Source organism: Lissotriton vulgaris, chromosome 2_1, assembly GCF_964263255.1.
Source record: "Lissotriton vulgaris chromosome 2_1, aLisVul1.2, whole genome shotgun sequence".
Taxonomy (NCBI): Eukaryota; Metazoa; Chordata; class Amphibia; order Caudata; family Salamandridae; genus Lissotriton; species Lissotriton vulgaris.
This window is the reverse complement of record NC_141687.1, coordinates 1,917,800,275-1,917,815,022: the sequence shown is the minus strand read 5'-3', so window position 1 is coordinate 1,917,815,022 and position 14,748 is coordinate 1,917,800,275. Positions and strand designations below refer to the sequence as shown.

The window sequence follows — 14,748 nt, the reverse complement described above, 5'->3', positions numbered from 1 at the left end:
CGGGGGAAATTGTCATGACAAGGAGGGTATCATGGATTGGGAATAAGACTAAGAAGTTTAAAGGGGACTGCGTTGTACTACATTTTGCTAGCGCAGAAGTACTCCCTAACATTCTTGCTAATATCCTCCCACCCCAACGTAGAACCGGATCCATAATTCCCCTTACTCTGAAATTCTTTTATAATGAGACTCAGATGGCGACCTCCTCCAACATCCCCAGGCCTAGAAGGAACGCTAGAGTTGCTCACTGGGGCGGGGAAACCAGACCCAGACTTAACAATGATTGTTTTCACCCCATGACTAGCCGCGGGTTAGGGCAATACAACTTCCCGAACGGGCCAATGGCCAGAACACCAGGGCTATTTTGGCCCAATATAAATAGGTGGGGTCCAAATACTCCGGGTTATGATAATAGAGGCCAAGGAAATGGGTTCATGACCAGGCAGGGGAACGAACACTTCTTGACGCGACCTAATACTCCTCAGCCTATGTGGAACTCAGCAGCAAACGGATGGGGTCAGGTGTCTACTCCTTTTGACTGGGGATTGGGATTGGGGAACAGATACGGAGTTTTGTCTGGCCTAAATGACTGCGACTGACATATAGAGGCTATAAACCCGGGAAAGAGGCCATAGCCCAACAATTGGATCAGATCAGTCCACGCATCAATGGCCTAGACCCCAATGAACCCATCCCTCAGTCAGTGCACAAAGACCGAATTACATTTGGGCATGATCATCCAATATCCACGTCATATTTGCCTGACCATAGCCCGATCCAGGGCCGGGGTAGTGCTAACCCACATAGTCTACTGAATGTGGGATTTAATGAAGTAACTCAAATACCGCGAGAGCCCGAAGTGGCATTGGTGCGGCGCCTAGAAGCTAAGACATCTATAGACTCCTGTAGACTAATAAGCTGGAACATAGCAGGGCTAAACGGTAAGCGTCAGTATAAATCCTGGTCAAGCTTTGTTCTGGGCCACCACATTATTGCCCTTCAGGAAACTTGGGACATTTCTGACAATCTGTGGTGGGATGGGTTTATTAGTTTCACCAAAGCAGCCGTCCACAGTCGCATGGGGAGGGCCAAGGGAGGCCTTTTATTCCTGTTCTCTTTAGATTTAAAGGGAAGTTGCAGGCAGATTAGCACCAACTCCCCTAATATCCTGATGGTCGAAAGAGTGATTAAAAACACTAGTAGGACTATTTATATAAATTTCTATAATTCAGGGAATAGTGATTATAGAGGCCGTAATATCACTGAATTAGATAGTATTTTAAATTCGGTCAGTCAGAATAATACGTTTGATACAGATTATATTTTATTAGGTGATTTTAATATTCATCCATGCAATCTAAACTGCAGGAGAAGTAACCCTGAAGGGGATGAGGGACCTCATTTTGAACATACCACTGAGGGAGAGGAGCTGGAAGATTTTCTCGCCAACTTTGACCTATATGAACCAGATGGTGGCATTAGATTGCCAACCTTCACTGGTATCCCTCATGGTACAATTATTGATTACATATTCGTATCCCTAGGCATTCTTAACCGGGTTAACGTCTATCACACCACACAATCACATTTCAGCGACCACAATCCGGTAGAATTAGAAGTGGCGTGGGGAGGCAATATGGGACCATCCCCACTGAAAGTAATCGCCCACCCCCTGAGGACTACTGACCAAGGTAGACGTATGAAATGGGCAAAGGTGGTTCCGGAAAAATGTTATGCTGAAAATTTTCCAAAGATTAAGGGGCAGGTCGAGGTTTGTAATAATCCTTGTGCACAGGGTCAAGAAATTGTAGAGGCGTTTGAGGTAATATGTGGGCAGGTGTCACAGGACCTTTTAGCAAAGACAAAAAAAGGAATCCCAGGAAATAAGCGCTGGTTCGATTCAGCATGCTCAAAAGCACATAGATTACTACTGGCAGCCCTAAAAAATACTCCCAGGGTAAAAGATGAGATTACCAGACTCAGGAAAATTTATAAATTAGCAATAAAAAAACGAAAGGATACCATTAAACAAGAAGCATGGGAGGGCCTCCTTTCGGCGGCAGTCCTGAAGGATAGTAAAAAATTCTGGGAGATCATTAAACAGCCCTTTTTCTCAGATGACAATAACGATTCCATGGACTGCGTTATTCCTGATGAAAAGTGGTTATCTCACTTTAAAAATGTCTATGGGGACACTGCTGATGTAACTAAAGACGTCCTGCTGACAAGCCCAGTCACCCGCCCCATCATCTTTAATCGAGATGAGGTGGAAAAAGCCATTATGTCCACTACAAAGCACAAGGCACCTGGCCCTGACGGTGTGCCTGCTGACTTTTTTATGTACTCCCCAAAACTGTAGGCTGAAGTCTTGGCAAACGTGTTCAATGCAGTTAATGGTAACCCTGTACCTGCATCATGGAACACCTCCACCATAGTTCCCATTTTTAAAAAAGGTCAGCGGGATGATCCAGGTTGTTATAGGCCTATATCCCTCCTGGATTCATAAGTAAAAATTTTAGGTAGAGTTCTTTTATCCAGGCTGAGGGAGAATGTTGAGGGCTGTGGTGGATTGTCCGAAATCCAATATGGATTTAGGGAAAGAAAGGGGACTATTGAACAGTGCATCAACTTACATCTGCTCATCTCCAAATACAATACAGCCAAGGAGGGGTCTTTGTATCTTGCATTCATGGACCTCTCCTCGGCATTTGACCTGGTCAATAGGACTAAGTTGTGGTCTATTCTGCTGGAGATAGGTATTGATGAGGCATTGGTCACCTTTATGGCCTCCCTGCACCAAGAACTCTTCTCAAGTGTACGTGTGACGAACGAGGGCAGGTGCACCGCTCTCTTTAGATCATTAAGGGGTGTGCGGCAGGGCTGCATTTTAGCCCCCTTACTCTTTACCATCTACATCAATGGCCTGGGCGCACTCCTAGGGGGGCAGGAAGCCGACGTCCCGCGTGTAGGAGCAATAAAGATCCCGGCGCTCCTATATGCGGATGACGCCGTGCTGATCGCCCGCACGGGAGTTGGCCTCCAGCGTCTATTGAATGCCTTTGGTTCGTTTATGGAGCAACTAGATCTTGAAATAAACGTAGCTAAGTCACATACAATGGTGGTGGGACTAGAATGCCGCAGGAAGAGAAACAAAACATTCACATGCAGGGGGGACTTGGTCTCTAGGGTATCCACATTTCCTTATCTAGGCATACTGTTTGACCAGAAAGGGTCCTGGGGTCCACAGGTCAGAGCTAAGAGGTTGGCCGTTATTCGATCATCATCAGCACTCCTGAGCTTTGCTGGTAGGCTAGGGGCCAGGCCTATGGAAGCCATATTAAAAATTTACAATAGTAAATCTGTGGCCATTGCATTATATGGTTCCGCATTGTGGGGATATCCAAATGTGGAACCAATTCAGAGAGCGGAGAATGGATTTATCAGAACCCTACTCTCTGTACCCCAGTCGACCCCAACGTACTCTATTCATAAAGAAGTTGGCTTACAGTTTCTTTCAGATAAGTTGAGTATGGCCCTTTGATTCTTTGGCTAAAAATATGGATGAATGAAGAACTCCCATTAAACCATAAGATCATGACCGATGTCCTGTCCCTTGATAAATCCAACAAGATTCCTTGGCTGGCCTATTTGGCCAGGGCTTTTTTATACCTAGGCCGTCCGGAGCTTTTTACCTCTCCGGAGAATATTAGGATCCAAGATCTCGACTTTGTTAAAAAGTCTTTCATGGGAAGGAAGGAAACATGCCGTGAAGAACGTGAACTAGCAAAACCGGCAGTGAGGGATCATTGCCTGTTGGTCAGCTCGCCATCACTTGCACCATATCTTGGTTTCGTCACAATCCCCTTCCACAGGTTTCTTTTAACCAAATTTAGATTTAATTTGCTGCATTTTTACTTAGGCTCCTTTAATAATTGGCAGAAGCCAGAACTAGCCCCGCCCTGTAGCTGTGACCAGTTCTCAGTGCAAGACACAATGCATTTTGTTATGTTTTGTGGGTTGTACTTAGAGCCAAGGAAAAAATTCTTGTCGCCAATTCTTAAAGAAGCCGGCTTCACCCAGGTGAGACCGGCTCTGCTCTTCTTACAATTACTACCTAATCCCCACATTACTTTTTGCGTTGCTAAATTTCTGGTAGCCACCTCAAGGGCGAAAGCTGTCTGTCAAGATTAGTTATTTATGTCAAACAACTTTTTTTAACTGTTTGTCACAATTTTAAAATTTGTTGTTAAAATTCTATATCATGTGTATTATGGAAAATTTTGTATGAAATGTATTTTATCCTTTCCCTCTTTGTATGGTTTTTAAATAAGCCGAATAAAGATATTTTGACTGGCCCCAGACATCTAAACAATGAACTCTCTTCCTTCTGGGTGGATGAGGTGGGAGTTACAACCTTAAGGAGGAAAGCTGTCTTAGTCCTTAACACTTGCTTATCCACGAAGTAAGAGGTGTACATTTGCTGAATGTAAAATGCAGCTAGCTCATGACAGTGGCTGATGTGATTGCAATAGGGGACACAGTCCTCAATGTGAGCACCTTTAGAGGGCAAAGACGCATTAGCTCAAACCAGACTGAGATCCTACTAGGACATAACTAAGGGTTTTGGCTGGAACGTAATGGGTCAGCCCTTAAAAAAATCGCAAACGGAGATGGGTGATCAGGCAATAGTAAAAAAGTTGATACCCCTTACAAATAACTTTTAACTGATGCAACAGCAAGGTCTTGCTGGCTTGGAGACAGGGAGAAGTGGTAGGATATGCCAGGAAGAACACCAAGCAAGAAATGCCTCCCAATGTTCTGCATGGATGGTCTTAGTAGAGAGAGGCCTAGCAGCCACAGTCACATTCACCACTTCATGAGGGAGAACAGTGGGCATCAACTGTTGGGACTCAGTCTCCAAGCATGGAGGTGGAAGTTGTGAAGGCTAGCGACCCTGCCCTACTGTTGTGGCAGTACGTCCTCCAGAAGAGGCAGATGCTCACGGCCAGGCACTCAGAGTAACACACTCTCCAGACTCAGTCCAGAGTCACTAGGATGCCTAGGACCAGATTGTTTCTGATCTTGTTCAGAACTTTGGGAAAGAGAGGTAGACAGAAAGGTGTATAGGAATCTAAAGCTCCAGTCTAACCAAAAGGCATCTCTGAGGGAGAAGACAGGGTTCTCTACAACTACTAAACGATGCTAAGTGTAGTCGACATTGATGATTCAATAGGCAACACTGGCTGAATTTTCCTGCCATGGTGTTAAAAGATCTGGCAAGGTGTTGTACGACTAGGGAGATGCCCTGAAAAACCAGCATGTTCCAGAACTTCTCAGCATAAAACCCACAATCCCCCCTGCCCCCACCCACCACCACCTCCACTCACTACTCTCCCCTGTGGCAATACCACATGGGAGTGCTTTAGTCTTTGATGGATGGGAGGAAAAGAAATGCCCATAACTCCAACAGGATGTGGAGGTGGTGTTCCGCAGACACCGGAGTCCTCAGATTTTCACCTCTCCCAGATGTCCTCCCTAAACCCGCAATGATGCATCTGGCGATACTGTTAGCTCGGAGTGCGGTAGGGAGAGAGGTCTGCTATGGATCCAATTGTGTTCCAGCAACTTGAGATTTCAGATCCCTTTACAGAGCCCGTATGTGTCACTTGTTGTGGTCCACTAGCAGGATGCAGGAGGCCAAGAAGCCTCAGAGCTCCTATCACTAAGACTGAGGACAAGAGTTGAAACATCGGGATCATAGCTCCAATATGCTACACTCATTGAGGATGTAGACAAGATCAAAACAGTACTATGCTTAGAATGAGTTCAATCAGAGGGCGCCTCTACGAAAGAGTCTGGTGTGCACACCAATGATGTTAGTAGATTAGCTGTTATCTGGAGCGGAGTTGAGTTTGAGGTGCGGTAACCACAACCATCGTATCTTATCTTATCTTATCTTAAGTGCAATTTGTAGAGCGCGCTGACACCAAAGGCTTCCTGGCGCTTTAAGACAGAGTGAGTGAGGGGGGAAGCGTGAGAGCGGAGTTTTAACCAAGGGGAGGGAAGAGGTGGGTTTTAAGAGATTTTCTAAAGCTCAGAAGGGATGGGGTGGATTTGATGGAGAGAGGGAGAAGATTCCAAAGCCCGGGAGCCAGGTGGGAGAAGCGTCGACCACCGAATTTCTTTGTTTTAGCTTTGGTGGTGGCTAGCAGATGACGGTGGGCTGATCGGAGGTTGCGCGTTGGACGATGAGGAGTAATTAAAGATTTGAGAAACGCGGGACCGGAGCAGTGGAGGGCTTTGAATGTGAGGCAGGCCACTTTGAAAGCTGCCCTTTGGCCTATTGGGAGCAAATGCAGTCTGTGAAGTAGGGGTTTGGCCGATTGCCATCTGGGAGTTTTATGAATGAGGCGGATTAGTAAACAACCAAATGGCATTACCAAGGCTGAAGGGAGCACCACAAACAGAAAATGCTTGTGGCATACTTGGAAACACAGGGACTGCAGGACTGGGATGTGGAAATAAGCCCCATGCAGGTCCAATGCCACCAATCAGTCTCCTGGAGTGAGGGCAGGAGAACTTATTTATGCCTTAGTGAGCATCTTAAACTGGTCCATCTTGACAAAGAAGTTCAGGGGACAGAGATGTAAAATAGGAGAATACATCAGTCTTTCTTGACACCAGAAAATAATGAAAGTACCAACCAGTCAAGATTTTTGATGCTGGCACCCTCTCTATAGCTCTTGCTGCCCAGACAGCTTGAACTTCTTGCATGAGAATGTACAAGTGGTCTTAATGAAGCTGAGGCATAGTGCGGATACCAACTGCCCTACCATGAGTTAGTGGTGCCCTGGCCAGATTACATACTTTGCCTCAGTCTGGTCATCCTGAATGATCCATCGAAGGCTGGCCCAAGGTCATCCATGACCGCTGGCAAGATGTTGGCCACCAGTTCCCACATTGCATGCGAATAATGCCTAAGGGGGCAAAGTGGGTTTACAGAACTGAGGGCAAGAAGAATAGACTAGGACAAATGTTTTCTAAAAGCTACCACGCGTTTCTGTCTGGCAGGGTGGTCGGAAAAAATTAAGCCATCTTGTGCATGCCTATATTTCCAGGCTCTCAGGGATTGGGTTCTGCAGGCGGACAGAGGCACCCCCTCCCTCCAGCCAAGCCAGACTCGCTTTCCTTGAGGTTTAACAGTTCATGGGAGAGCAAGACCCTGGCTTCAACCAGGTGCCCATGGAGTGTGGCCATCAGTGGCTCATTCAATGGTAGAAAGGGTTCTAGAGAGGTCTGCACTTGCTGTAGTACCTCTGTGAGAAAGTTTTTCTTTACTTCAACTAGGGAAATTTGAAGGCCTACTCAGACCTGTGGGGTACTGAAGATTCACAGCATAGCCTCATTGAAGGCTTGGATATGATGCAGCATTGCTGTAGGACACAGGAATTCAGACTGGATCAGGACAAAAGCCAGGATCAGATCTGAGGGAGGAGACGAAGACTGAGACTTAGCGGTACTCTGACGTCCACGTGACTAGTATGGTGAGAGTAGCAGGAAGAAGGGGCGTCTTGTTTGGACTTCTCATGCTTCTTTTTCTTAGACTTATTGAAGTGCTTGGAATAGGACGATGACCTCCCACGTCAACAGCCTCTAGAACAAGAACATGTCCACGTTCTTGACTACAACAGGGATCAGGCCTTCAGAACTTTCCTACAATGTACAGCACAGTATAGCGTGGCTCTACGGTCCCTGGTCGCCTTCAGATTCATCCAAATAGTCTCCACAGGACTTTGAGTCACCAGACACCACAGACAGACATCGTGAGGGTCCATCACTGGCATCTATCTGTGGCAATCTCTGCAGGGTTAAGAACCAGTTGTTTTATTGAGACATGTCCCCTACATACTGGAAAGGTTTTGAGAATGACAAAAAATGTGGTTTGTCAGGTGACCGAGATCAAGGAAGAGTGCTCCAGACCCACGTCGGAAGGCGTGGTAAGAAAGGAACAGACACATATGCAAGGAGGTGACACTTATATTTGTTGCCCCAACCACAATTCTGGGATTGGAAGATCTGAGGTAGAGCCACACAACAGCAGACAATATAATTTAATATATCAATGAAAAGCACAGGGGACGGAAAAGGATGGGTGAACAATGGACAAGTCGGGATGGGTTGAGGGGGCATTTGAAGCTTCAGAGCAAGCACTAGGGGCCTGGGAATGAGCAGATGGGGTGGAGCAAGGAAACCCATACGTTCCCATGAAGTACAATTGAAAACAAAAAAAAAAGTTTCCTTATGTAAGGTGTTAAAGGATACAACTCATTCAATCAAAAGGATGTTAAATAGACTATGCTTTAGGGGCGGTACACAAACAAGAGTAGGGAGGCACACCATTGAAACAAAAACAGAGAACTGACAGTTCATCCAATCATGAGCAGGGGGTGACATAAAACCCACTCTATATATTGTATTTTTCACTAACAGTCTTCGACAACATACCACTGACACAGCCCAAACAGATATTGTTCAGAAGAACCTTTGCATTAAATCACGTTTTGAACGCCGAATAAAACCCTCTACCAGAGTTCATGATTTAATAAACTTAACGCACATTACTTTAATTTCATGTTTAGAACAATACATAGACATAGTGAGTGTACATTTCAAAAAGGTTTGTTTGTATACTGTCTTTACTTACATACAAAGGAGCTTGCTGGGGATTAAGTTTCATGACCTAGAGTACTGAAATCAAATAATGAAAAGAAAATTAAACAACGTTTTATTTGACATAAATTCAACTTTCAGAACCACAATAAAAGGGAGGTAGAGACAAATTCCTTCCACTTACAATTAAATGAATAGTTCAATGATTCCTGTTTGCACATGACTCAGTGTTTCCATATTAAACGTATTCAACATTTGTATTTCAAAACCACATACAAATTTGTCTATAAGTATTTATTCTATCTCAGTTCAGTGATAGCATGCATGCAATTTAAGTTACACCGGCCAACTGTTGATTTAATATAAGATGTATAGATTTCTTAAAGGTAGTTAACCTCATCATAAAATCAACAAGCGGATCCCCCGCAACCACTACAATAAGCAAATATAATACATTTTTCTGAGGCATACAGATTTTATAATACAGCATTGCTCTTATCTAATACAGCAACGGCACTGTAAAAAAATACACACAAAAATGCCAAAGGCGGAGGCGATTGCCTGGGGGAAGAAGGCGTTTCTTTCTCTTCTGTAAAAATGAAGTGAAGACAAATCCAAATGTCACTCGCACCCTTTAGCCTGGGATATGATTAATGTGTGCGGGTATGTGTGCCTGGCATTTATTTGCCTAGGTTGTTCAGCAACAAACCTTTGTTACTAATCATTAACTGGCATTAGCGCGGCAAGATCTTGGGCAATGTGTGATATGTAAAATATATTTAAGTCACTACATGGCATTGGAAATAATGAGTCGATAGGAGTGACAATTAACAGATCAGGAGGAAACAAAATTGTTACCATTGTCTTGGGTAAAGAACACTTTGTAAGATTTGAATACCATTTGACTGAATTTTTAGGCATGCCTTTTAGCTGTCTGTTCCAGAAAGACCTCTTATGGACTATAATAAAACCTTGCAGTTGGATCTACCTCCAGAATTCCCAGCGGTGCAAGCAGGCCTCGTAACCGACAGCCGGCTGAGCAGAGCTTAGAAATCAACTTACTCTCAGCTCAAACACCACTTCCTGGATCATTGGAAACTGAGCCTAAGATCACCACAGCAACTACAGTTGAATCAACCTCAATAAAACATCCAGACTTCAAACAGGATCCGCATGAAGAAAAAAAGGAAAGGAAGAAATTGGTTGTTAACGGATGCAAGACATAACATAGAAGCCCAATCTAACCCCTCAACAGCAATGCATGACCAGAAACCAAAAGGCACTGAACAATCGCCACCCCTGCATAAGGGGCCAGATAGTACTCCCTCATCGTCCCCAGCACCGAGCGCAAAACCGACAACTATTGCCACTAAGAAATCTGTACTGAAAGAACTTACACAACAACTTCCTCATCCCAGATCAACCCAACCAGCACATATACTCATAATGCTGACTTAACACCTCTTGAATATATTGAAACAATGGAAATTGAGGATAACGCCACGGCCGTCAACGCGGAGTCACCTCAGCAACCAAAACGAAAACCGAACAGTAGCAGAGGAGACCTGAGGATAGACAACTATCAAAGTGAGCAACCAAACTACTCAGACATAGCAGACCTAACTCGCTCCCCTCAGACCACTCACCACGGAGTCGCTGAGCCACGAGTTTCGTGAAAGGGAGGAACAGTGGAGCACTTGAAAAACTAAAGATCGAAGGCATAGAAGTTAAGAGCCAGGACCTAGAGGGGTTACTGCAGGCCCAATAGGTCGATAAGCCAACAAGCTCTAAGCCATCAAAGCTTATGAAAACCTCTCTGCACATAGCTGTACACTAATATTCCAAACACAAAAAAAAAAGAGAGAGTACCTACTCAAGCAAGAACTCACGCTGTAGACCCTACCAGGAGGGTTTCGCAAAAGGGGGAAAAAGCACAGTGTGCCTAATTTCTAAAAATACCAATGATTTAATAAAAAAAAAAAAAAAGCAGAGCAATGAGATCAGGCAGAGTTAGGCAACTACCACTCAAATCAAAATCCAACTCTAAGCCTAAGACTCGGAAGAGGAAACTGGAGCCAGTACTGTCATTACATCCGAACAACTTTCAGGATATCAACCCAAACGTCCACAATAAAAACAAAGAATGCTCAACTATGGAAATTCCAATGTCAGTAACAAGTCAAAATCCAACTTCGACCAAACCCCAAATAAAAACGGCCATGCTAAGGACACCGCTGCATCACCACCTTTAATTATAGCTCTTCAGCAACCACAGAGATCCACACAAACCTCAACACCCCCAGTATTAAAGTTGTTACCAACAGACTTAAATAATCTCATAACTATCGATGGAACACTTGCAAAGAAAAAGACATGCTCCCATCAACCGAAGATATATACAAAGTTCTCTTTTTTAAAAGACCCTGGGACAGCCATTTTTTCAAAGACAGGGAATATCAAAGGCCTCCCCACACCGCTTCAATTTAGCAAATCCGGCTGCAGTGGCACTATCAGCAACCCAGAAGGTTCACCCCGGCCAGCCGGGGCCTTCAACTCATCCAGCACTGATGCAGCCGCTGCAACACAAACATCAACATCGCCCGAAGTAAGAAGAGTGGCAGCACTCGCACATTTAGAAGGCCAAGAAGCTAACAATTACAATGTTCCGGAAACTGTATCTTTCAGTAAAATTACCACCAAAGACTGGAGTCCATCAGAGAAAGCTGAGCCCATAGAGGTAGTAACCCACCCACACTCAGCCAGCCAGATTAAGACTCATCCTAGTAAATCCAGCTCACCGCATCTTGGAGGTTACGAGGCGTCAGTGAAAACTATGGCACAGATCCACAACGAGCAGGAAAGAGAAGATCTACTTTCTCTTCAACTACTCAGAAGTTCGCCAAATCTAATGAAGGCAACCCTACACATACAAACGGAACCACCAACAGTAACTGAAGAGCAGGAAAGTAAAATGCAACTTCTCCTATCACCTAACACTCCTCCGACTCAAACTAAGATACCTCAAGCAAATTCCAACAGCATCTGCGAACAAATAGTGTCAAACAACCGACCAGCAGTGCAAACGCCACCCCAACGCCGCATTTTTCCACCGTATAACGACTCCCAATCCATCGATAATTCCATATATAATATGTCCTCCATAGCGGTACAGGAATGGGAAGAACTAGTTGCTACTTACATTCTTAAACCATCCGAAGGCAATCTACTTATTGACGTATCTCCGAGACTGGATAGGAGCAACTATTTTGGAAAACCAGTCCCTGAATCCATATGGGTAACAATTCTAAACACTCTGCAACATTTGGCCGCAGCTCTAGAATTTCAATCTCAAAAAATGGACTTGCAGCTTTCTGTTATGCAGACAATGGGCGATTCTATTTCAGGAATTGACTTGAAAATCTCAGAACTAAATGGACTCATAAGGAGAGGCCAAGACGCTGTCTCTGTGGCTCAAACAATTCCACCACAAGCACTACCCTGTGATCCGATCTTAGACAAATTATCATCCTTACCAACTATGCTAGGGGACCTGATAAGAGACTTAAAATCAACAGTCTCACAAATCTCGATCCCACAATCCTCGGATCTACCTCCAGAATTCCCAGCGGTGCAAGCAGGCCTCGTAACCGACAGCCGGCTGAGCAGAGCTTAGAAATCAACTTACTCTCAGCTCAAACACCACTTCCTGGATCATTGGAAACTGAGCCTAAGATCACCACAGCAACTACAGTTGAATCAACCTCAATAAAACATCCAGACTTCAAACAGGATCCGCATGAAGAAAAAAAGGAAAGGAAGAAATTGGTTGTTAACGGATGCAAGACATAACATAGAAGCCCAATCTAACCCCTCAACAGCAATGCATGACCAGAAACCAAAAGGCACTGAACAATCGCCACCCCTGCATAAGGGGCCAGATAGTACTCCCTCATCGTCCCCAGCACCGAGCGCAAAACCGACAACTATTGCCACTAAGAAATCTGTACTGAAAGAACTTACACAACAACTTCCTCATCCCAGATCAACCCAACCAGCACATATACTCATAATGCTGACTTAACACCTCTTGAATATATTGAAACAATGGAAATTGAGGATAACGCCACGGCCGTCAACGCGGAGTCACCTCAGCAACCAAAACGAAAACCGAACAGTAGCAGAGGAGACCTGAGGATAGACAACTATCAAAGTGAGCAACCAAACTACTCAGACATAGCAGACCTAACTCGCTCCCCTCAGACCACTCAACTTGACAATGTGAAATCACTAGCTAATCCAGCAACACCCCAGCATCTGAATAGTCCGGCATCAATCCTCTTCACTCCTGAATACACATCTCAAGGTAGGGACGATGTACTGAATAGAGGAAACATATTAAGACTTTTGCACTCGGTTACAAGCCTGGGAAACATCAGTTCTACTGACCTAATGCAAATACAGTTTCAGCCAAATACCGAGTCGCATCGCCCAGACATAACAAAAGCAACCTGGAACTCCTTTGAGATAGCAAATAAGATTATGAAAGAAGAAGCAACATTCCAACAATGGGGGATAGAGCTGAGACTCGAAAAGCGACCTCGCTATCCGACGCCTTTTTTACCTCTCATTAGGCCCTTGGTACACAAAAGCGCCAATTCAGTACTAAAGGGAGCCACGAGTACTTCCCTAAGGATGAACTCCCAAGATACAAAAAGACTTCCACCTGGACAAAACCAAAGCCACAATAGCCATCCCTCGCCAGACATCATCCTTAACTGGAAGCCAATTCAACATACAATCTTCACAACGACTGGCACAAATTGACAAATAGGGAAAGAATTAGCTAACCCCTCAGACAAGACCAGGGAAATCAGAATTTGATCCTGGAATATCAACGGCCTAGCCAGCAAAAGCAACGACCCAGAGTTCCTACAATACCTAAATACATCTGACCTCCTACTGCTTCAAGAAACTTGGGAAGGAAAGGTATTTGAGCTGCAAGCATTCACTTCATGCTGTATCCCGGCAAACAAAAACTCCACCTTTGGACGAAGATCAGGAGGCTTGATGTTCTTTCCTTCAATACCAACAATAGGCGAAATTACAACAATAGACTCTCACATACCTCCCCCAAGTGCTGTACAGACGGTAAAGATTTCACTTTGGCTGCAGAAGCAGCCCCAGGAAAAAATAATAATCAATGCATACATCCATCCCAAGCAGAAACAAAAAAGCAGCTACAGACTTAGCGAAGGCCCTGGAAAAATAATGGAAGATAAGGACTCCGATTTAATCATCTTGGCGGGGGACTTCAACATGCTCCTCATCAGCAAAGACCCAGACAACGACCTTATTCAAGAATTGAATGCAGCATGGGGAGTGCCAACACAAGGTCCGACAAAAAATACTAAATCAACGAAGTATTCAAAAAATGTACAAATGATACCTGGAAGATCTTAACCTAAGGGCTCTGAATGGGCACTATGTCGAAGACGATTCACCTGTTGCTACCTTCCACTCCAATAAGCAATATCCCACCTAGATTACATGTTTACATCCTTAAACATGTTTCCCTGGATAACTACGTTCAGAATAGGCACGAGTGACCTCAGCGACCACCTGCCTCAGGAGGCTACAATAAGAGTCAACTCGCAACTCCCAATCGAACCACACACAGGTCTTGCCACAGAAGTCACGTCAAATCTAAGGCGGCTACGATGTAACGTCGATAATATCGACTCCATAAGCTCTACGGCGAAAACTCTTTTCACCCAAATTGCTAGCTCCTCAACGAAGATGTCGTAAGTCTGGCAAAACTTTATTCAAACTATCAGTGAGACACTGATAACAATTTCACCAAATAACTTACGTCAAGGGGTGGGAACCACAAGAAAAAATCAACTAACCCCAGAAATAAAAACACAAAAACGGTTAATAAATCAAACGTTGAGACACAAGCGAAAGGATCAAACAAATCATAGCCTGCAAATTGTTTTACAGAAGGCAAAGAAACAGCTAAAGCGGATGAAATGGGAAAAACAGAAGCTAAGAAACGAAGACCTTGGGATCTTCCTCGTA

The 14,748-nt window shown here is 44.5% G+C and overlaps 1 protein-coding gene across 11 annotated transcripts in view; it reads right to left on the bottom strand.

Annotated features, from left to right (window-relative positions):
• AKAP13 (A-kinase anchoring protein 13) overlaps nucleotides 1-14,748 on the bottom strand; it is a 1,375,395-nt gene that overhangs the window by 1,103,225 nt on the left and 257,422 nt on the right. For all 11 annotated transcript variants that reach the window (XM_086958098.1, XM_086958099.1, XM_086958104.1 and 8 more), the window contains exon 3: nucleotides 8,705-8,748. In XM_086958098.1, the coding sequence (XP_086814224.1) occupies nucleotides 8,705-8,737 (33 nt within the window). In that variant the 5' untranslated portion in view covers nucleotides 8,738-8,748. The remainder of the gene's footprint in view (nucleotides 1-8,704; nucleotides 8,749-14,748) is intronic.